Genomic DNA, 22661 nt, shown 5'->3' with positions numbered 1-22661 from the left:
TGGTGTCCGCAACAAAAAAACTTGAGGCTGTCCTTGCAAACGGTCCTCATGGTGCTGGGGGTGGTGCCAGGCCCGGCGTTTGCCTGGAACACAGAGCATGCGAGAAGGAGCAGAGGACGTGGGTGCCAGGGAAGGACCCCGGCGTCAGAGCCAGGGCCTGGGCCTGAGTTACCCATTAACGGCACTCCACTGGTTTTCCTTTAAAGAAATGAATAAATACAACTGCGGGGGGGCTGCTTGTGGTTTCCAAACGTCGGCAGAGGCTGGAGACGGCTCTCTAGTGCTGGGTGTGGAGTGAGGCACCACCCTCGCCCTGAAGCCTGGGGCACTCAGTCACCATGGCTCATGCCCCAGAACCAGACCCGGCCGCCAGCGACCTCGGGGATGAGAGGCCCAAGTGGGACAACAAGGCCCAGTACCTCCTGAGCTGTATCGGGTTTGCTGTGGGGCTGGGGAACATTTGGCGGTTCCCATACCTGTGCCAGACCTATGGAGGAGGTAAGCACCCGCCTGCGTCCCGGGGGCAGACCCCCGAGCAGGGGAGGCCGTCTCCACCCTGACCTGCCAGGCGCCTGCCACGCATCCCCAGTGCTTGGGCAGAGTCACTCCTCCAGGAAACCAGGGTGCACCATTGCCCACGGCAGAGTCAGTCCCCTCGGGGCCCACCTGCGGTCTTCTGGGACCTCAGGGCAGCTTCACCACTGCCCACAGCAGGGAGGATCCAGTCCCCTCGGGGCCCACCTGCGGTCTTCCGGGACCTCAGGGCAGCTTCACCACTGCCCACAGCAGGGAGGATCCAGTCCCCTCGGGGCCCACCTGCGGTCTTCCGGGACCTCAGGGCAGCTTCCTGCCAGGCGTCAGGTTGAATGGGCCGCCCTGCCCGACACACACACACTACAAACAGTGAGCGCTCTTCCATCTGAATGTCGTCAGTTCTTTTAAGAACACACTCTGCTCTGGGTTTCCTCACCACAGCCTTGGTGTGTCCAGACATGTGCTCAAGTGCCCTTCCCCGAGGTTCTTTGCAGGAATTTGGGGGCCCACCCCTCACCTCCCTGGCTTTGGTTCTCTGGGAGAGCCCTGTGGGGGGTGCCAGGATGTTCAGAACTGTCTGGGTGACTTTAGTGACCTTGGACTCGCCACCCCCAGAAGTGCATTGGTGACTGAAATAGGCTCCCACGCACCCCGAGCCTCCCCTCACCCTGTGCCTGCTTCTCTTCATGCAGGGGTCACACTCTGCTCTCCATGTGGGGACACAGGAGGTAGGGACAGGCATGAACCACTGCTCTCAGGGAGCCGACGTACAACATCACCCATGGACACCCAGGTCTTCCCCAGGCAACACGGGCAGGGGCTTCCCAGGCCGCAGGGTCCTCCTCAGGCCAGTCCGGGCTGCTTGGTCAGCCTGTTCCCCGGGCCCTCAGCTCCTTCCCTCAGAGCCCCGCACAACTATCCCTTGTTATAAGGTTACTCCTTTAAAGTGTTTTTCCTCCTGCTTAAGAAAACATTCTCAACAGGCAGAAAATGCAGGAAATGCGCACAAATGGAAAAAACAAAAAGAAACACCCGTCACTGCCACCCTCGGGGCACTGGGGTCTCTTTGGGGGTTTGGGGCTGGAGAGGGTGCATTGGGCCTTGGATCTTCTCCTCATGAAAGAGTCCCTTTGAAGGCATTTCTGAAAGCACCAAAGCCCAAGGGCAGAGGCGTCCCTGGCTCCCGGGGCCCTCGCTGCCCGCGCCGCAGCGTCCCTGGCTCCCGGGGCCCTCACTGCCTGTGCTGTGGCTCGATCTGCTAAGAGTCACCAGAGCGTGCAAGGTTGTGGGGGCAGCAGGCTTCACGCAGAGCTGGAAATGCCGCCCAACGCTTTACCCACCAACGCCTTGTTCGCCAATGCCTTGCCCACCGACGCCTTGCCCACCGACGCCTTGCCCACCGATGCCTTGCCCACCGATGCCTTGCCCGCCAATGCCTTGCCCAACGCCTTGCCCACCGACGCCTTGCCCACCGACGCCTTGCCCACTGATGCCTTGCCCACCGATGCCTTGCCCAACACCTTGCCCACCGACGCCTTGCCCACTGATGCCTTGCCCACCGATGCCTTGCCCGCTGATGCCTTGCCCAACACCTTGCCCACCGACGCCTTGCCCATCGACGCCTTGCCCACTGATGCCTTGCCCACCGACGCCTTGCCCACCGACGGCTTGCCCACCAACGCCTTGCCCGCCGACGCCTTGCCCGCCGACGCCTTGCCTGTTGATGCCTTGCCCGCCGATGACTTGCCCGCCGATGCCTTGCCCACCGATGCCTTGCCCACCGAAACCCAGTTACCATTGCTAAGCGCCTGCAGTGTACTGGAAGTGTCTGGCACTAGCCTCCCTTAAACTCAGCTGCTCCACGCTGGGGCAAAGCTGGGGAGGCCCCTACCTGGGGTGCTGCTGAGGAGGGAGAACAGCCCTGCCCGCCAGCTGCGTGGGGACTTCAGGGCTGCTCCACTCATGAACGACTCTACCATCAATCTCCTGATGCAAGCCACCAGGTTGCATGTCATGAAACATCCACGTTTATTTAACTCACACGTTTCCTAAGGGCCGTGCCATCAGCATTCTCACCCCGTGTGTGAACATGCCCTTCACTTTGTCTCGCTGTGAGGATCACTCATTGATGATTTTGAAAACAAGATATAATTAAGAAGCAGGTACTGTGCAGCTTTTAAAATTTGCATATACTCATGACTACCAAAGGCGAATATTATTTGCTCTCCCATTCATAAGTATTTAACCACATAAATGTTCTCTTCAAAGCTAAGACTTGTAAAGCAACATTGTAACAGAATGTAGCAAAACGTTGTGGTAAAGATTTACAGTGATTTTCTCACACCTATGACATTTCATGGCAGCTGCTTTGTTACACATTCAGCGTCTTTAAATCAAAGGAACGTAGACTCGTAAATGCCAAGCGATGGGTTCAGGCCAGCTACCTGGGACACTCTAACACTTGCTGTGGTTTAAGGTTTCAACCCAGGAAGCTTTTATGACTAAGCTGGTGGCCCTGGGCTGGCTGTGTCCACACACGTGAGGTCACTCATCAAGCGCGCCCCCTCCCTGCTACTTCCTGCCTCCGGTGTTCAACCAACTTCTGTATCTGGTAGGTGCTGTTGAGATCTGTGGATTCTTGCACCAAAAACGACACTGTATTAATTACTATGGCTTCTTCGTTAGTCTCGACGCCTAGTAGTAGAGCAAGGCCTTTTTTTTTTATTCTTTGAACTTTTGCCAGCTGCTACTTTTCCTCTGAGCTTTACACCAGGTTGTCAATTTCCAGAAGAGATTCTTCGGCGCTCCCTTGGCCCTGCGCTGCTTTCTACACTGCCCGGGGGGAGTTTCCACCTTGACAGCCTTCACGCCTTGGAGGCAGGGCCCAGGCAGTGGGGGCTGGCACGGGAGCACCGTCTGCCGTCTGCACCCTCGCGGCTCCCGGCTCGGTCTCCTTTCTGCCTTCCTGTGGGTCTCTCCATCATGACCCTAGGCGTGTCTCTGGTTGATTCTCAGCAATCCCTGGCTTTTGCCGCTGCTCTGAGCAGAGCCTGCTTCTCCTCTGCATTTGCTCAGTGGCTGCACTGCGGCCTCTGCATCTCTCAGCCTCGGTGTGGTGGGGTGCAGGTTTCTCTCGATCCTGTGTGGACGATTGTAACAGCAGCCAGCCGTTCACAGCCACCTTTCCCGTCTTCAGCAGACATGCTCATGAATGACGGTGCTAAACTTCACGTAATTGTTAAAACTAGCACGTAATTGTTAAAACTAGGAGCTGCAGCCTGGGCAACATGGCGAAACCCTGTCTCCATAAAAAATATAAAAATTAGCCGGGCGTGCTGGCATCTACTTGTAGCCCTGGCTACCCAGGAGGCTGAGGTGGAAGGATGGCATGAGCCTGGGAGGTCGAGGCTGGAGTGAGCCATGACTGTGCCACTGTACTCCAGCCTGGGTGACAGAGAAAGATGCTGTCTCAAAACAAACACCCAAAAAGGAGTTGTGTAGACATTCTCACCATGTGGAATCAACCCTTCTTCTTTCTTCAAATTCGGAAAAAATGCATGGACTGACTGTCTCTTCCTGCGCATTCAACGTAAAGACTGCCCAGTGAGACCCGTGCCCACGCAGGCCAGGGAAAGTGCCCTCCGTGCTGGACTTGGGTTGGCCAACAGAGCTACCACCCCCAACCACAACACTCTGGTTGATTTTTTATCTACGTTTATGCCCACGTGGCAGTCTACATACGGCTTTACATGCATCCGGTGTACCACGGAGTCGATGTTCCTGTTTCGTGAAGATCCCAGCTGTGGCCGCAATCTCGTATTCACAGAAAACCCTCTCATCTCCTCTCCCCTAAATACAGCAGATTCAGCTTCCCCAAATCAGTCACAGAGAGAAGCTCACTTCTCCCCAAATCTTTCCCTTCGATGATCTCGTCAGGCTGGTCTCTGACAAACTGACCTCAGCCTGGTCACCTGAGGCCCCAGCCCAGGCTCGATGGCCCTCACCACAGATAAAGGGTCAATGGGGCCCAGGGCACCTGCTGGCCTGGAGTCTGCAGTGCTTCCTGGACAATGGATCCCATATCTGGAACCCGGAGCCCCTGCCCACCGTGACGTGGTGCCCACACCACCCACATCCGTCCTCCACCCGGCCACTGTGCACCTGAGGCCTGAGTGTGGCCACGAAGCCACTACTGCGGGATGGGTGGCTGGTCACACACCGGCCGTGAGACCTCAGGTGCAGGCTGGAGGTAGGGGGGAAGAGGGCCTCCACGGTGCAGGCTGGGGGTGGGGGGAAGTGATGTTTTCACAGTGCGGGCTGAACAGGGGAAAGGTAAGAGGGGCTCTCACGGTACAGGCTGGAGATGGAGGAGGGGAGGGGGCTCTCACAGCGCAGGCTAAAGGGAAGGGAAGGGAAGAAGGGCTGTCAGGTGCAGGCTGGAGGGGAGGGAAGAAGGGCTGTCACGGTGCAGGCTGGAGGGGAGGGAAGAAGGGCTGTCACGGTGCAGGCTGGAGGGGAGGGAAGAAGGGCTGTCACGGTGCAGGCTGGAGGGGAGGGAAGAAGGGCTGTCACGGTGCAGGCTGGAGGGGAGGGAAGAAGGGCTGTCACGGTGCAGGCTGGAGGGGAGGGAAGAAGGGCTGTCACGGTGCAGGCTGGAGGGGAGGGAAGAAGGGCTGTCACGGTGCAGGCTGGAGGTAGGGGAAGAAGAGCTCTCAGGTGCAGGCTGGAGGTGGGGGAAGAAGAGCTCTCAGGTGCAGGCTGGAGGTGGGGGAGGGAAAAGGGGCTCTCACAGCATAGGCTGGAGGGGAGCGAAGAAGGGCTCTCACGGTACAGGCTGGAGGGGAGGGAAGAGGGGCTTTCACAGTGCAGGCTGGTGGTGGGGGAGGGAAGAGGGGCTCTCAGCACAGGCTGGAGGTGGGGGAAGAGAGGCTGGCTTGGGGGTGTCCCCCCATTCACATGGGAGCCTGGCCCTGAGAAAGGCAGGTATGCTGACTCCCTGCCATGAGCTCCCTGGGGTGCCCTGGGTTTTGTTCCCTTGTGCTCCAGGCCCTGGCCACAGCTGTTCCCACCCTCCCAGGAGGCATCTTGGGGTATCAGGTGCCTCCACCTGAGGCTGACCCCGTAGACCTCAGCTTCCCCTCTTCAATGCTTGTCTTTCTGCCGCTGTGTAAACGACACGGACAAGAGCCGTCTGGCCCCCACATGCTGGCCCTGGAGTCCTGTGCAGAAGCCAACAGGGGTGAGGGCTCACCTCCCACTCTAGGGCCTCCCTGTCCCCGTGGCAGTCACAGAACATTCTCATGGTGACACAAACCCAGAGCAAGGCTGTGTTGATGACCTGGAAACGAGCTTCTAGAAGCCGGACCCTGCCTGGCAAAGTGGAGCTGATGGGAGACGCCAGGCGCGGAGACACACGGCAGGGAAGAGTGTGGGCAGCTGGCACCCATGTAGGTCAGCGTCTTAGGGCAGAAGGCCTGAGGTCAGTGCCACCCCGCAGCCTGTCCCAGCACCTGTGCATGCAGGTGGGGAGGAGTCAACAGCCCTGGGCACGGACGTGGAGCTGCACAGAGACCCGAACTCGTGCACAGATGGTGACTGGCTTGGGGAACAGTGCAGCTGCCAACTCTGTGAGGTCACCAGGAGGACTCAGACGCAGCGTGAAGACACAGGGGCCTCTTCAGCAGCGTAGTGATGCCCATGGAACCAGGAGCCCGGGATGCAGACACAGGGGCCTCTTTAGCAGCGTAGTGATGCCCATGGAACCAGGAGCCCGGGATGCAGACACAGGGGCCTCTTCAGCAGCGTAGTGATGCCCATGGAACCAGGAGCCCGGGAGAACCAGCATCCTCCCAGCAGGTCTTGTAGGCAGCTGCTGAACTTAGAGGTCAAATTGCAGGAATCGATCATGCCCAGCTCTGCCGCTGGGGCCAGGAGGGTCTGTGGACTCCACGGGAAGCCAGCCCTGCTCGCATCCTCAGCACCAGGCCCTGGCACCTTGTCTGCCCCTTCCACTGCGGGTGCCCCAGGCAGAAGGCACGGCCATTCATCTCTACTGGGTGCTTCCACTGGCTCCAGGAAGTGGAGCCGGCCTGTTTCCCCTGCCCTGGGGCCTGTGGGGCCTTCATCTTGCCGTGCCTATGGGCACCCCCATCATGGCGCTGGATGGAGGGACAGAGGCCCGAGATGCTAGGAAGTGGGTGGACGGGTCCAGCCCTGATGCAGCTCTCAGAGCCTTGGTCTGAGACACCACTCTCCTGCGACATCCCCATGAGCAAAGATGGTTCCAGTTCCCAGGAGAGACCGCCAGCCGCCCCGGGGTCCTTGCGGGAACAGAGCAGCCCTCAAGCCACCCTGGGGTCCCTGGGGGAACAGAGCAGCTCACGCCATCTGTTGCATGAAGCTCCAACAAGAGCAGCATGAAGCCGGGGAGCCAACAGGCGACCTCACACAAAAGCAGCCAGACCTCCTCCGCTGACTGGGGTGTTTAAAAACATGCTCAGTCAGCACTTTATTTCTGCAGACTCATGAATTTTCAGAAAATCACGTTAATGAAAGGAGCTGTTTTCCCATGGGGAGGCCGATGGCAGAGGTTTTGAGTGTGATTCCGCCAGGCCCCTGCAGGCCTCCTTCCCACAGAGGCTGAGTCCCCACTGCCGGCCACAGCAGCCCCCAGGAAAAGGCAGGTGCCTCAAACAATGCTGGTCCCTCAGCAAATGCAACACAGGGGCCACGCTTAGACCCCAACTCCTAGTCCAGGGCCGGCTGCCTCCTTTTGGGCCCCCTGCTCCCCTCCAGGGCCCTGCCCTCTTGATCAGAGGTCTCAGCAACTGAGCCAAAATCAGAGGCAGGGTTTGGCAACCCAACAGTGCCCCAAGGGTGTCTCCACCACCCAAGTGGTGCCCCCAACATTCAGGTCCCGTCTGCCCCTTGAAGACCACAGGTGGCTCCCCCTGGCCCACGCCACAGTCCCCCCCAGACCACGACCCTGGGCAGGTGCTGACCACCCCCTCCTCACAGGGGCCTTCCTCATCCCCTATGTCATCGCGCTGGTCTTCGAGGGGATCCCCATCTTCCACGTCGAGCTCGCCATCGGCCAGCGGCTGCGGAAGGGCAGCGTCGGCGTGTGGACGGCCATCTCCCCGTACCTCAGTGGAGTAGGTAGGCCACTGTCCTCCCTTGCCCTGACTGAGGCTGCCGGGGACAGGGCCCTCCTGGATGAGGGGGGGGGCGGAGGCGGGTCCATGCCTGTGGTACGGAAGTGGCCAGGCCAGGCCGGCGGGTGGGGTGGCAGGGAGCCCTTGGGTGTGTGTGAGAAGCAGCGGTGACTCGGGGAGAATTAGAGATGGAGACCATGTGTGCCAGGACATCCCGGAAGGACCTGGAAGCTGGTGTTGCCATTCACATGTGAGGTGTGAGGGAGGCCTGGCTTTCAGCTGCGCCCTTCAGCATGTGTTATTTTATGTTGTTATTTTGTTTTATTCTCACTGCTTCTGGGCAGAGGGAGCTGGGAGGAGCCCTGGGGCCGCCTGACATGGTCCCTGTCCACAGGGCTGGGCTGTGTCACGCTGTCCTTCCTGATCAGCCTGTACTACAACACCATCGTGGCGTGGGTGCTGTGGTACCTCCTCAACTCCTTCCAGCACCCGCTGCCCTGGAGCTCCTGCCCACCGGACCTCAACAGAACAGGTGAGCTGGGCGCCGCCTGCTGTGTGGGTCCGTGCACGGCCGAGAGAGGCATGCGCTGCAGCGTGCCCAGCATCAGAGCAGCTGCGGGTGGCGGATGCTCACCGCAGGGGGAGGGCCGGGGAACCGGTTGCTCTGTGTGCACATGCACGCGCCTCGGTCTCCCCAGGAGCACACGTGCAGTCCAGTTCTTATGACCTCCACGCTGTCCTGTGCTTCCCTGCCAGGTCCGGACCACCAAGGTCCCCTTGCAGCCATGTGCATGGCGTGGTCATGCGAGGGCACTGCTGTTGTTAGATTTAAGACATTAGCCAGACGCGGTGGCTCACGCTTGTCAACTCAGCACTTTGGGAGGCTGAGGTGGGCAGATCACTTGAGGTCAGGAGTTCAAGACCAGCCTGACCAATATGGTGAAACCCCATCTCTACTCAAAATACAAAAATCAGCCAGGCATGGTGGCGGGCATCTGTAATCCCAGCTAGCCGGGAGGCTGAGACAGAAGAATTGCTTGAACCCGGGAAGTGGAGGTTGCAGATAGCCGAGATCATACCACTGCACTCCAGACGGGGTGACAGAGTGAGACTCTGTATCAAAAAACAATCGAACAAACAAACAAAAAAACAGACTTTGGGTCCAGACCTCAGCCAGGAGCTCCATCTGGGGAGATCCTCGAGACATGAATGACAGTTATATTTTCTTCTTCTTTTTTTTTTTTTTTTTTGGGACAGGGTCTCCCTCTATTGCCCAGGCTGGAGTGCAGTGGTGCGAGCATGGCTCACTGCAACCTCCAACTCCTGGCTCATGTGATTCTCCTACCTCCACTTCCCAAGTAGCTGGGACCACAGAAAAGTGCCTCCACACTCAGCTAATTTTTCTTTCTTTTTTTTTTTTTTGAGATGCAGTCTTGCTCTGTCGCCCAGGCTGGAGTGCAGTGGCGCTATCTTGGCTCACTGCAAGCTCTGCCTCCCAGGTTCACGCCATTCTCCTGCCTCAGCCTCCCAAGTAGCTAGGACTACAGGCGCCTGCCACCAGGCCCGGCTAATTTTTTGTATTTTTAGTGGAGACAGGGTTTCACCATGTTAGCCAGGATGGTCTCGATCTCCTGACCTCGTGATCCGCCTGCCTCGGCCTCCCAAAGTGCTGGGATTACAGGTGTGAGCCACTGCACTCAACTGACAGTCGTATCTTTCAATGACTTGCTCAGGAAGCAACTCTGACTTTCTTTCCTTCCTGCCTTTTGCTAAAACTCACGCTGGGCTGGTGCTGGATGAGGCCGGCCTCAGGGACCAGCACTGAGTCTGCACCTGGATGCCCTGGGCCAGAGCTGGGCACCCTGGGGAGGCCAAGAGCCCTGGCTGTGCCATCAGCCCCCTGGCGCCTCTCTGAGGGTGGGTGGTCCTGCCAGGGTTCCTCCCAGCCACACTCCAGAAGCGGCCCCAGTACAGGCTATCTGCAGCCCGAGTTCCTGGGTGATGGTTTGTGGGTCCCAAATTCCTTCTACCTTGTCCAAGCGTTTACTTTTGGGGTCACTTAGGCCAGCCCTTTGATTTTCAGGCAGGCTGAGAGGAGTTAAGTCCTCTCTCAATGCACATGGCAGGGCCCCATAACTGCCCTTCCCACATCTGCCCCACGCTCCACTGAAGGAAAATTTCCCAAGAAAAGGGCCCGGAGGGGCCAGCTCTGCCCATGCCCTTCCCTCAGCCAAGCGTGGGGCAGGCAGTGCCCACTCAGAGCTGGGCTGTGACAGTGCTCGATGTCAATGACTGGCAGGGCCTTAGAAGGAGACCTAGAAGAAGACTTGGGGCCCAAGGACAGTGTGGAGGGAGGAGCCCTGTGGCACGGGCAGTGGCCCGGTCGGGATACCGGTAATCCTCAGACTTTTCCATGAGGGGCCCCCCACATTTCCCCAGTCAAGTGTCCCAGAAATGGGCTGCAGTGGGTCATGAGAGACGTCACGGGAGCCTGCTGTTGTCAGACGCTGCCTCTGGATCCCTGCATCGGCCTGTGGCCCCGTCAAGGAGGAAGTGGGAGTCACAGGACAATCTGCCCACCTGGCCACAGCCTCACTTTCTCCCCAAGCACTAGCCAGCCACACACTTGACACATGCAGCTGCTCTCCGTCCAGTGCTCCTGTGCCACCCTTGGGGGTCTGGGATGGTGGGTGGCAGGAGGAAGTGAGGGGACCAGCTTTACACGGTGACAGTGATGTCCAAGGGGCTGCAGGCTGCCCTGGCTCAGCAGGGCTCGTAAACCTTCGCAAAGTGGAGCTTCCCTTTGAGGTTCACTCAGCCTGTTCATTTTCACAGCCACGTCTGTTTCTCCATCTCAGCCCTGGGCCCAGAAAGAAGTGAAAGGGCACCTCAGCCCAAAAGGGCAGTGTTGTGAGCAGCCCAGGGAAATTGAGCTCAAGAGCCACATGGTGAGGGCGCCTACGCCCCACAGCCAGCCTGTGACAGGCCCCCTGGTTTCAGGGTTTGTGGAGGAGTGCCAGGGCAGCAGCGCCGTGAGCTACTTCTGGTACCGGCAGACACTGAACATCACAGCCGACATCGATGACAGTGGCTCCATCCAGTGGTGGCTGCTCATCTGCTTGGCAGCCTCCTGGGCAGTCGTGTACATGTGTGTCATCAGGGGCATTGAGACTACAGGGAAGGTGAGAGCTGGCAGGGCCTGATCCCCTCTCTTGCTTCCTCCAGCCCCCAAGACCCCTCCCCATTGACCTGCGTTCGCTTCGTGTCTACAAGCTCTTGCGAGGGGCATAAACATTTAGGATTGCAACGTCTTCTTAGGGAATTGATCCCATTATCACTGTGAATCAACCTTTTTTATTCTGGTGATATTCTTGGCTCTGAAACTGACTTTGTTTTAAAATAGCCACTCCAGATTTCTTTGGGCTATGTTAACAGAGTGTATTTTTTCCATCCTTTTTCTTTTAAACTTTTTGTATCTTTATGTTGAAAGTGTTTTTCTTGTAGACAGCATACAATTGGATCTGGCTGTTTTAACCAATCTGACAATCTCTGCCTTTTATTTGGGGGGTGTTTAGAGCATTTACATTTAATGTGATTATTGATATGGTTGTGTTTAGCTCTGTCCTCAGATGTGTTTCCATGTGCCCCATCTGTTTTTTTTATTCTTGTTTCTCTCTTTCTCTAGGTATTTTTCAGGATCCCTCTCTATCTCCTTGGTTGGTTTAGCTTTAACTCTCTCTTGTTATTCTAGTAACTGCTTTAGAGGTTACAGTCTACATTTCTAGCCTGTCATGGTCTATCATTAAGTGATCTTGGGGCATTCTATGGTCATTTAAGGATGTCATTGCATTTTATCCCATTTCCCTTCCCAGGCTTTGCGCTATTGTTGTCATACATTTTACTTATAACATGTTATATAAACAGCAAATGCATTGTTATCAGTTTTGTTTTAAACAAGCGATTATCTTTCAAAGAGGCTTAAATAATGAGAAAAACTGTATTGATGTTCAACCATGTGGTTTCCATTGGGAGCAGCAGAAAGGACCAGTAGAACCTGAGCCTCCTGCTTGCCTGGACCCCTCAAGCAAGAAGAGTCCTTACCCTGTATTCTCTAGCGTGTGCTATCATCTCCAGTCTGGTATCACACATGTGTGGATTCTTTTCAAATGACAGCGCTCAGTCCATGCACCCTGGACCGTGCCTCCTGACCCATGGGCCACAGACACAGGACGCCAGTGCCCCGTGCCCCGTGCAGTGTCTCAGGATGCCAGTGCCCCATGCCCCATGCAGTGTCTCAGGACGCCAGTGCCCCATGCCCCGTGCAGTGTCTCAGGACCCCAGTGCCCCATGCCCTGTGCAGTGTCTCAGTGTGCTGAGGTTGTCATTCCTCTTGAGGAATGACATGAGGGTGTCATTCCCCACCCCACATGGAGGGTGGGGGTCTTCATGCTTGAGGGGACTGGAATTACTGAATTAGACAAAGCAGCCAGCCAGAAATTCCAAATAATCCTATTATAAAGGCCCTTAGAAATGCATCCCAAGCTGGGCACAGTGGCTCATGCCTGTAATCCCAGCACTTCGGGAGGCTAAGGTAGGCGGATCACATGAAGTCAGGAGTTCAAGACCAGCCTCGCCAACATAGTGACACCCCGTGTCTACTAAAAATAAAAAATAAAAAAAATTAGCCAGCCGTGGTGTTGGGAGCCTGTAATCCCAGCTACTTGCGAGGCTGAGGCAGAAGAATTGCTTGAACCTGGAAGCAGAGGTTGCAGTGAGCCGAGATTGGGCCATTGCACTCCAGCCTGGGCAAGAGAGCAAGACTCTGTCTCAAAAAAAAAAAAATGCATCCCAGGTGATTTTGCAGTCAGTCTGTATTGGGGGAACTGAGGAGAGGAGTGAGAGAGGAGTGTCCATTTGTAGATGCTCTTCCATGTGGATGCCTAGTGTGCAGACCCTTGTCTACAGCTGATGAGAAGCAGGAAACAGCTCTATATGGGCAGAAGCGGTATAGGGTAGGGCAGCCAGGTGGGGGCATCGAGGTGGGAGGAAGAGGACTCTGGCCACACAGAAGGGCTGAGAACTTGAGAGTGGACAGGAGGGAGGCCGGAGAGGGGACCAAAGCAGGGAAAGGATATGGTCAGAAACGAGGGTGACAAGGAGAGAGGCAAGTGGAGGCAGGTGGCTTGAGAGAGGGAGGCCAGGGAGGGAGTTTGGCCCAGACCCCTCTTCAGGGCCCAGCCCCTTTGCTCAAAGGAGGCCTGAGTCTCCCAGACAGCCAGTGCTCCACAGGGCACAAACATGTAAACGAATGTGCATGTGACTGTCTCTGGTGAGCCCCAAACCCTCCGAGCTTGCCCTGAGCCTGCACCCCACCATCCCCCAAGGTGCACCCCCATCCGTCCTGGTCAATCCCATACCAGAGGCAGCCACTCTGACCACAAGGGCGGTGTCCGGAGCCTGCCTGCTTCTCTGAGGCTTGTGGATGGACCAGAGGCCATTTCAAGTCTCATGACTCCACCTTTTGTTTCAAGGTGATTTACTTCACAGCTTTGTTCCCTTACCTGGTCCTGACCATCTTTCTCATCAGAGGGCTGACCCTGCCGGGGGCAACAAAAGGACTCATCTACTTGTTCACTCCCAACGTAAGTGGGTCTCGGATCAAAGTTCAGGGCCTCCAGCACACACATTTCAGGGCTGTGGCCAGCAGCTCCCTCCCTCACCCGGGAGCGTGAGAGGCCAGGAGCCACTCCAGCAGCTGGGTTGCCTGGTGGTCAGGGGTGAGGTTGGCCCAGGATGGCGTGGGGGGAGGGGGGCCTTAGGAAGGAGGTCAGGTTTGGAGTGGGCCTGGAGGAGGACTCAGGAAGGAGGTCAGGTTTGGAGTGGGCCTGGAGGAGGACTCAGGAAGGAGGTCAGGTTTGGAGTGGGCCTGGAGGACTCAGGAAGGAGGTCAGGTTTGGAGTGGGCCTGAGGCCTCAGGAAAGACGTCAGGTTTGGAGTGGGCCTGGGGCCTCAGGAAAGACGTCAGGTTTGGAGTGGGCCTGGAGGAGGACTCGATCTGGGGTAGGTGGACTTTGGCAACTGTGGGACACCAAGTGGACATGGATGTGAGGGGTCAGGGGAGGAGGGACAGGGTTCTGGGAGAGGCTGGCTGGGGACTGGATGTCCCTGCTCTGGGCCCGACTCCACCAAGGGCCTTGTCCAGCTGCATGCACCCCACTGGGAAGCCACAGGAGCCAGCGCCTGCTCCAGGAGCCTGCACGGCTTCTAGAGCATTCTGTACTATCCCAGATCGCGGCACTCCCTGCCCAGCATCCCGAGGCAGTTTCCAGGGGCTGGTGTGGGAGTGGGCACTTGGGTATGGGCATGTCTGCCTGGAGTCCTAGCAGAAGACAGAGGACACCTTCCCAGGCCCCCAGAAGCAGAAAAGCCAGGCTCCGTGCATGGCATCCCTGCCCTCGGGGCTTCAAATCACCCAGAACCGCCCGGTTAGAGAGGGCACAGTAAACATGCCCACGCAGGAGCTGCTCAAACCCATCTCCAGCCCCGAAAACCCTGCCAGCTATGTTCTCACGTGCGCCTGACAGCCACCGGCTCATTCGGCCACATCCCGGACAGGGGCCTGGCATTTGCCGTGTCCAGAGCTGCCACTCCACACCTGCACACCTGCGTGGTCCTACCCTGTTCCTGGTGTCTGTACAGGTCACACTTGCTCACGAGTGTCCCCAAAGCCGCCTTGGGAACGTTCTGGAACAGTCAGGGCCACCAGCTCATGTGGTTTGCCTGCTGAGTGAGACGCTCTCCCTGACTCATTCCAGATGCACATTCTCCAGAACCCCCGGGTGTGGCTGGACGCAGCCACCCAGATATTCTTCTCTCTGTCCCTGGCCTTCGGAGGACACATCGCTTTTGCAAGTTACAACTCGCCCAGGTAGGCAGTCGGGCTCAGCTGGCCAGCCAGGGAAGCTTTGGGGAGACGCCCGAGCACTTCCTGATCTCAGGATCACACTGTGGATCCAAGGGTGGCCTTGTGTGAACCTGAGATAAGAACCTCACGCCACAGTCTGGGCCCTCACGGCAGCTCCCAGCACGTCCAGAGCTGGCTGCAGGAAGACAGCCTGGATAATCATACCCAGGAACCAGGGTGTAACTGGGCACGATACCAATCAAAATGCACATGACACGTGGGGCCATAAAAGCCTCAATGGTCACCTGAAATAGACTCAAGGCCCGTTGGTGCCGACATGAGCAGGTGCTGCTTTCATGATATCTTAATACGCACAGAGCCCTACAAAGTGCAATTCCACGGATCATAAAGTGCATAGCCCAGTGCACTGTGGTGAACCTGAAACAAGCCTTATTTCCTGTGGCTGCCAGTATTTCTGCCCCCTTCGGAGGCAGGCAGTTTGCATGAGATAGGAGGGGCAGGTTGGTCCCTGGGCAGCTCTGCCCGCTGGCGGCCTTTAGGGAAGGAAGTGCCAGCTGGGATGCCAGGGAAGCTTTAAATGTTTGTGATTGACACCTTACTTCCTTGAACTCACACTGGAGCTGCGCTTGTGTGCGTTTCTCCTTTGGAGATGATTTTCCAAAACATGTACATTTCAGATCCTCTATGAATGCCCTGCCTCTCAGCTCCCTGTGGGCCTAAAGGCCTTGGTGGGGGTGTGAATGGGTTTCAGACCCTTAGCTGCCTTGAGCTGGGGCTGCTGGAGTAGACTGTGGGCGGGGGGGATCTGAGGCCATTCTGAGACTCCAGGACTGGCAGCAGCAGTCCTTGGGTCAGAGAAGGGGCATCCCAGGCGGGAGAGAGGGTCAAGGAGGGAAGCCCCCTCCTCACTTCCTCCCCTGGGTGAGGCCCAGTTACCTCCTGCAAAGCCCGTGATGAGCATGCGTTTGTGCCCAGGAATGACTGCCAGAAGGATGCGGTGGTCATCGCCCTGGTCAACAGCATGACCTCCCTGTACGCGTCCATCGCTGTCTTCTCTGTCCTGGGGTTCAAAGCAACTAATGACTACGAGCACTGCCTGGACAGGTGAGCACAGGTGCCGCGCCTGGCTCTGTGGGGCACAGCCGCCAGGCAGGTGCCCGCCGCACCGAGAATCCCACGGCATGAGGAAGGGTGGCATGGGCACATTTCATTTCTGTAGGGGTGTGGAATGAATGGTGTCCCCAGAAGGTCACTTCCACCCAAAACTTCAGAATGTGACCTGGTTGGAAAAGGGTCTTTGCAGATGTAATTAAGTAGGATTGGTCCCCCTGGAGTAGGGTAGGCCCTAAATCCAATAACCGGAGTCCTTATAAGAAGAGGAGACAGACACAGAGGAGGAGGCCACATGAAGACAGGCAGAGGTCGCAGCGCTTGTGGCCACAGCCCAGGGACGCCTGAAGGTGCAGAAGCTGGAAGAGGCGGGAGGAGTCTCCCGTGCAGGCTCAGGAGGGGCGCGGCCTGGCCACACTGGGATTTCAGATGTCACGGTGCTCCGTAATGGGAGACAATGAATTTCCGTGGTTTTGAGGCACCATTGCTGGTCGTTTGCTGCGGTGGTCCCAGGACCTGATGCAGTTAGGTTGTCCCCTGCACAGGCAGCTGCCTCGTCAGACCCACGGCCTTCTTAGAGCACCCGACTTGCTTGTGAACTACCTTCAGGCGGGTCCTTGAGAACCCACTGGGCAGACAGCACGTCCCTGCAACATGGGGTGACTCTGACCCCACCAGGGTACATCTGGCAGCATATGGAGACATTTTTGATTGGCCACACTTGTGTGAGGGGTGGGCCTGGCATCCAGTGGGTGGGGGCCGAGGATACCACGCAGCACCCTACAGTGTCCAGGACGGCCCCACCCAGAGAGTGACCTGCCCTGAGTGTTCCAACCCCAGCCTCCTGTGCTTGGGAGCAGGGCAGCACGTCAGCACTGCACCTGATGGTGGTTTTCAATGGGGACGTCACCAAGAAAACGCACACAAAAGTGGAAAACATGGCACTCACAGGCCACAGAAGGGACAGTGTCTTACAGGATGAGCCGGGTCAGGGAGGACGGTGATTTATAGGATTTACAGGATGAGCCGGGTCAAGAAGGCAGAGCTGGGCTTTGTTCAGCCCCAGCCGGGGACGTGCATGGCGGGCAACTCTGATTTCTGCTCACTCTGAATGTCGCAAATAACCGCAAAAGTGCGCAAATATTGACGGGGTTACAAGCACATCTCAATGAGCAGGCGGATAAGGACCAGCCGTGCGCACAACGCCCTGCGCCGTGCAGCCCAAGCTGGCCTCGCATGCCACATGGGGCTAGAAGTGAGGGGAGCAAGGCCTCTCTCTTCAGGATTGTTCTAGGAACAGCTGGAGCCCCAAAAAGGTGTTTGCTGGCATACATGTGTCCCGCCCTTGGCTGTCTGTGCTTGAACCTTAAGCCCTGAGGACAGAAGGAGCCTTTGGCAGTGGAGACAGAAGGGCGGGCGGGTGGGCTGAAGTCCTCCCAGCAAACCTTCAGAAGCCCAGGTCCTTGTCTGCAGGGCGGCCCCACAGGGCGAATCAGGACCCACCTTCAAAGTGAGGAAGCTGCCACCACCCCCACCCCCTTTGCACCCATGGGGGAGTGCTCCCCTTCCAAGCCCAGGGGGGTAGAGAACAGCTTCTCCCCCCACCCAGCAGTGTGCATGGAGTAAACTGTGCCCCTACCAGTGCTGCCCTGTCACAGCACAGACGTCCACACGATCCCAACAGGGGCAGGAGGCGTCCACACGATCCCAACAGGGGCAGGAGGGGCCCAGCCCTCCCAGGGATGCTGTGCTTCGCAGCACCAACCAAGGGTTTCTCTGGATGTGTTTGGGAACCAGGGCCATGAGCCCACAGTCCTCTCTGTCCCCGTAGAAACATCCTCAGCCTCATCAACGAGTTTGACTTCCCAGAGCAGAGCATCTCCAGGGACGACTACCCAGCCGTCCTCATGCACCTGAATGCCACCTGGCCCAAGAGGGTGGCCCAGCTCCCCCTGAAGGCCTGCCTCCTGGAAGACTTTCTGGATAAGGTACCTGCACACCCCCTGGGGTAGCCAGGTGGGACCATCCACAGGAGCACCAGGGCCGCACTGGCTGTGTCCCACTGCCAAAGGCTGCAAACAATTCCCACAGACCCAGGGCCAGGGCCTGTGAACCAAGAACCCCAGTCTATCTTTGTCTCAGGTTGCCAGGCCTCCTGGAAAGCCTGAAGTCCCGGGGGCAGCTGTGTCCAGCAGACGCTGCACCCAGCAGTCTTAGGGGTTGGGCTGACCCGAGAGAGTGGGCATTGCTGGTGCCCAGACCCCAGGAGAGGGGGTGGCCAGCATGAGGGTCACAGCGCCAGGGCATGGCTCGGGTCAAGCCACACTCAGGGCCAGTGGATGCCTGGACCTAGGGGCACCAGGCAGGGGTGCACAGCCAGGAGGCAGGTGTGGGATGCATCTCAGGGTGCCTGACTCTAGGCATAAAAGGCGCTGGGTTCTAGGCCCAGCTGCCTGCTGTGGGTTATTAAAGGGGAAGGACCCTCCCCTGCAGAGTTGCGCTTGCAGCCTCGTCTCCCAGAAGGCATGGCCAGCCCTGAGCCACCTCAGCCCGACACCAGGAGGGGTGATGTGCACTCGTGTCCTCGGCCTGGGAGAGTGTGTGTCCTGCAGGCAGGCGTGTGTGTGTGGTGGAGTGTGTGTGTGCGTGGCCTGAAGCCTGGGGCTCTGTGTATTGCAGAGTGCCTCGGGCCCGGGCCTGGCCTTCATCATCTTCACGGAGACCGTCCTCCACATGCCGGGGGCTCCTGTGTGGGCCGTGCTCTTCTTCGGGATGCTGTTCACCTTGGGGCTATCGACCATGTTCGGGACCGTGGAGGCGGTCATCACGCCCCTGCTGGACGTGGGGGTCCTGCCCAGATGGGTCCCCAAGGAGGCCCTGACTGGTGAGCGCACAGCTCCGCCGCCCTGGAGGACCCGTCCCCAGCATCTGACTGTCCACTCCCGCCCGCTGTCCAGACGCCCCTCCTGGATGGAGAGCGCAAGGGGCCAAGCCTGAGTTCAGGGAAAGGCTGAGCCAGGCTGCTCCTTGCTGACAGCCATCAACGGAGAGCTGAGGGTCGAGGGAGGGTCAGGGCTGTCCCTCCCCCACGGCCCCGGAGGCCACATCCCCCATCCGGAACAGGAAAGCAGGTCCTTCCTGCTCCTTGAGCACAATACAGGAAAGAGACTGGGGAGGGCAGGGAAGGAGGGTGGGAAGCCGAGAGAAGTCTCCAGCCCAGGTGCCCTGGCCCTCCCCACTGTCCAAGGGCAGGTCTGCCTGGCTGGCTTCCTCCTGACCCTCCCCACACCTCCACCCCCCACCCCCTTACCCCCCACACCCCTTTCCCACTGCCCCAGGGCTGGTCTGCCTGGTCTGCTTCCTCTCCGCCACCTGCTTCACGCTGCAGTCTGGGAACTACTGGCTGGAGATTTTCGACAATTTTGCCGCTTCCCTGAACCTGCTCATGTTGGCCTTTCTCGAGGTTGTGGGTGTCGTTTATGTTTATGGAATGAAACGGTGAGCTGCCGCCCCGCCGAGCGCTCCTCTGGGACCCACCAGGGTGGGACAGGGAATGGCTGCCGGGCACAGGCTCAACCCGCAGCTGCCCAGACCGCCGAGAATGTTCTGCCCTGGGGAGCTGCCGAGGCACCAGAGGGTGCAGGTTGGACCCCAGTTAGGGTCCGATCCTCGGCTTGGAGTGGGTGGACCTTCCACAGGCCATGTGAAGCCTGAGCCCAGCATCTGGTGCAGGTTCTGCGATGACATTGCGTGGATGACCGGGAGGCGGCCCAGCCCCTACTGGCGGCTGACCTGGAGGGTGGTCAGTCCCCTGCTGCTGCTGACCATCTTCGTGGCTTACATCATCCTCCTGTTCTGGAAGCCACTGAGCTACAAGGCCTGGAACCCCAAATACGTAGGTCCTTCCGGTGGGAACCTGGGGAGTCCTGGGATCCCTTGGGCTTGGTCTGGCCCCTATGGTGCCATCCGGTGCCCGATGACCCATGTGGTGCACATTCACGTGCTAGTGACAAGGTGGCCTGGTCACTTCTGCCTGGCAAACTGGGAAGCCAGGGATGTGAACAGGATGGGCTTTGTGCAGCGCCCCTGAGTGCCCGCTGGGATCAGAAATGGCATCGGGGTGACCATGGGCAAGCGCCTGGTCAGTGGAGTGAGGACCTGAGCAGTGCCCAGAGCCCAGGGACCCCGCAGGGCCCTGGAGCTCCTCCTTGGGGATGTGGCTTCATCCTCCCTGCCTGTGTCCTGCCCATGTGGCACGGAGACGGGCAGCCGGACAACTGCCCATTCCTGGTCTGTGACAAGAGAGGTTGTGCACAGACCCCTACTGCCACCCAGTGGGTCAGTTTGGCTGGAGGCTGTTTCCACACAAAAGCCTCCTGAGGAGGGATCAGAGTGCCAGCCACACTCTGAAAATGCCTCAGGGGCTCTGAGCAGCGCTAGCCCCTGACATACTGTCTGAGTCCCCACTGGTGGCCGCTCAAAACCTCACCATGCCACCCCTTCTCGGGAATGTGGACGCCACTCCTCTCCAAATGTGTCTTGGAAAGTCCCTCCGTAGCAGAACACCAAGGGCAGGTGAAGGAGGAGTGACCATGTATTTTTGAAGAATTTCCACGGTACCTGCAGCCGGGTGGGTGGTGCCACCCAGTGTATAGGGGAGAAAGCTGGGGACACGGCCTCCAACGACGCCCAATGGGTTGAGGCCATGTAGCCCCTCTGGTTCCAGAACACAACACCTAGGCCTACCTCGGGGAGGCCCCAGCCCCAGGAGAAGCTCAGCCCAGGTCCCCAAACTCCTGGCCCGGAGGGGCGGTGGTGAGCGGCCACACGTCCTGGCCACTGCTCTGGCCGTGCCTTTTCCATTCCCATCCAAGTCCGGGTGGGCAGGTGGCTCTTGCCCCTTGGATTGAGGAGCACGGGGGTCAGCCTCACGGCCCAGGGTGGCCGGCGCCAGCTAATGAGGCTGTGGTCCCGCAGGAGCTGTTCCCCTCGCGTCAGGAGAAGCTCTACCCGGGCTGGGTGCGCGCCGCCTGTGTGCTGCTGTCCTTGCTGCCCGTGCTGTGGGTCCCAGTGGCCGCGCTTGCTCAGCTGCTCACCCGGCGGAGGCGGACGTGGAGGGACAGGGACGCGCGCCCAGACACGGACATGCGCCTGGACACGGACACGCGCCCAGACACGGACACGCGCTGAAGCCGGCCGGAGCAGGGCCTGCATGGGCGGGTCTGTGTGGGGGGCTGGGCCTGATGGTGGGCGGGGCCCCGCCCACAGGGCCGACCCCAATACACCAGCGACTCAACCTTGATGCCGCTGTGTACGTGTGGTTACTGCTTTCCCGACGCCCGGGCAGCGCTGCTGCTTGGGGCCCGCACCTAGGGAGGTCTCGCAGGGCCCCGGCATCCCTGCTGAGCCCGCGGCCTGGGCGTCCTGCAGCGGCTGGGGTCCCTGCGCTTGGCCGGGCTGGCTCAGAGATCTTCGCAGTTGCGGGGCTCCCAGTCTCACAGACTCTGAACCTAGCCTGGCTGGTCTCTGGGGAAGAGCGGCCGCCTGGGTGGCTCAGGGGGCCGCCTGCACCCCGGCTCCAGGTCCCAGGCGGGCTGTCCCCCTACAGCTCGCAGGCGGCAGGGGTACCCAGGACAGATGCTTCCTCCCGCCTGGGAGCGGGGGCCTGGGGTCTGGAGTCTGCGGTCTGGCTGACCCTTCCTGAAATTTCTGAGAAACACTATAGGTTGCCACTTTTATTTTCCCAAACTGTCAAATTGTATTAAGGAGGTACCAAAAGGCTCCTGCTGTCCCGGGGCAGAGGGGCGACACGCAGGAGCTCGCTCACGTGGGGCAGTCACCCGCGCCCCGGGCGCCAAGCGCACTGTGCAGCCCCCGTCCAGCCCGCCCTGCTCCAGAGTACCCCGGCTCCAGGCGCCACGCGCGTGCTTCCCTCCTCCCTCTCCCTCTGTTCCCTCCGCCCTCCTCCCTCTTTCCTCCCCATCCTTTTTCCTCTCCTCCTTCCCCTGCAACAGCACCACGGAGCCAGGGATCAGGTCTCTGACTCGCCACACGGAGGGAGGCCCCGCAGGTCCTGGCTTCCTGCCGCCGGGAGGGGCCCTGTGAAGACCCAAGGCACCTGCTCCCGCTTTGGAAAAGGGCGCCTGGCCAGGCAGCACTGTCCGTGGTGCTGAAAAATCCCAGCATCAAGGCGCGGCCGCGGTGCCAAGCGTCCATTACACGCATTCTTGTCGGGAACCCGTCCTTGACCATGGCCAGCCCAGAGTAAACAAAAGCACGTGCACCGCTACCCACCTGCAGATAAGCTGAGTGCTAAACATGCAGTTAACGCCAGTGCACCCCACCCAAGCGCATCCTGAGCCCACAGTGGGGGAAGCTGCCCACCTAAATGTGTCCTGAGCCCACGGCAGGTGGGGAGCTGCCCACCTAAGCGTGTCCTGAGCCCACGGCAGGGGAAGCTGCCCACCTAAGAGTGTCCCGAGCCCACGGCAGGGGAAGCTGCCCACCTAAGAGTGTCCCAACCCCACGGCAGGGGAAGCTGCCCACCTAAGCGTGTCCCGAGCCCACAGCAGGGGAGTGCTGCACTTCGTCCCTCCGTCCTGCAGTCGTGATGCCCCCCACACCCGTGGTAAGGCAGGGGGACTTGAGGATGAACATGTCACAAAGCGAGTCAGTCTATTGTGAGATGGGGCTGCTGCAGAGGACAGTCTGGCATCCCCCAGTTCAGCCTCACAATCTTGCCACAACTCCAGCCTCTTCCATTGTAACTGACACAAACAAACTCAAACCAAATGGCCTTCACCAGCTCTCAGAACTGGCCAAGTTCAGGGTGGGCTTCAGGCCCTACTGGACCCAGGAGTTCACAGGATCCATGGGACTCTCTCCCCACACTGTTCAGCTTTTTTAAGTAGGGCGTCTCTGTGACTATTCCAAAATCC

General features: G+C 58.8%; 1 protein-coding gene across 1 annotated transcript; it reads left to right on the top strand.

The window, feature by feature from the left end:
• The first annotated feature begins 241 nt into the window (after window positions 1-241).
• On the top strand, window positions 242-21025 carry SLC6A18 (solute carrier family 6 member 18). The gene is made up of 12 exons (XM_031003400.3): window positions 242-498; window positions 7552-7692; window positions 8083-8220; window positions 10689-10870; window positions 13220-13330; window positions 14504-14616; window positions 15589-15717; window positions 17555-17711; window positions 18403-18607; window positions 19062-19221; window positions 19456-19618; window positions 20701-21025. Exons 1-12 carry the CDS (start codon window positions 339-341, stop codon window positions 20911-20913), a joined length of 1872 nt encoding a protein of 623 aa, XP_030859260.1. The 5' UTR covers window positions 242-338; the 3' UTR covers window positions 20914-21025.
• The last annotated feature ends 1636 nt before the right edge of the window (window positions 21026-22661 follow it).

Source organism: Gorilla gorilla, chromosome 19 (assembly GCF_029281585.2).
Source record: "Gorilla gorilla gorilla isolate KB3781 chromosome 19, NHGRI_mGorGor1-v2.1_pri, whole genome shotgun sequence".
Classification (NCBI taxonomy): Eukaryota; Metazoa; Chordata; class Mammalia; order Primates; family Hominidae; genus Gorilla; species Gorilla gorilla.
This window is presented reverse-complemented; position numbering and strand designations above follow the sequence as displayed.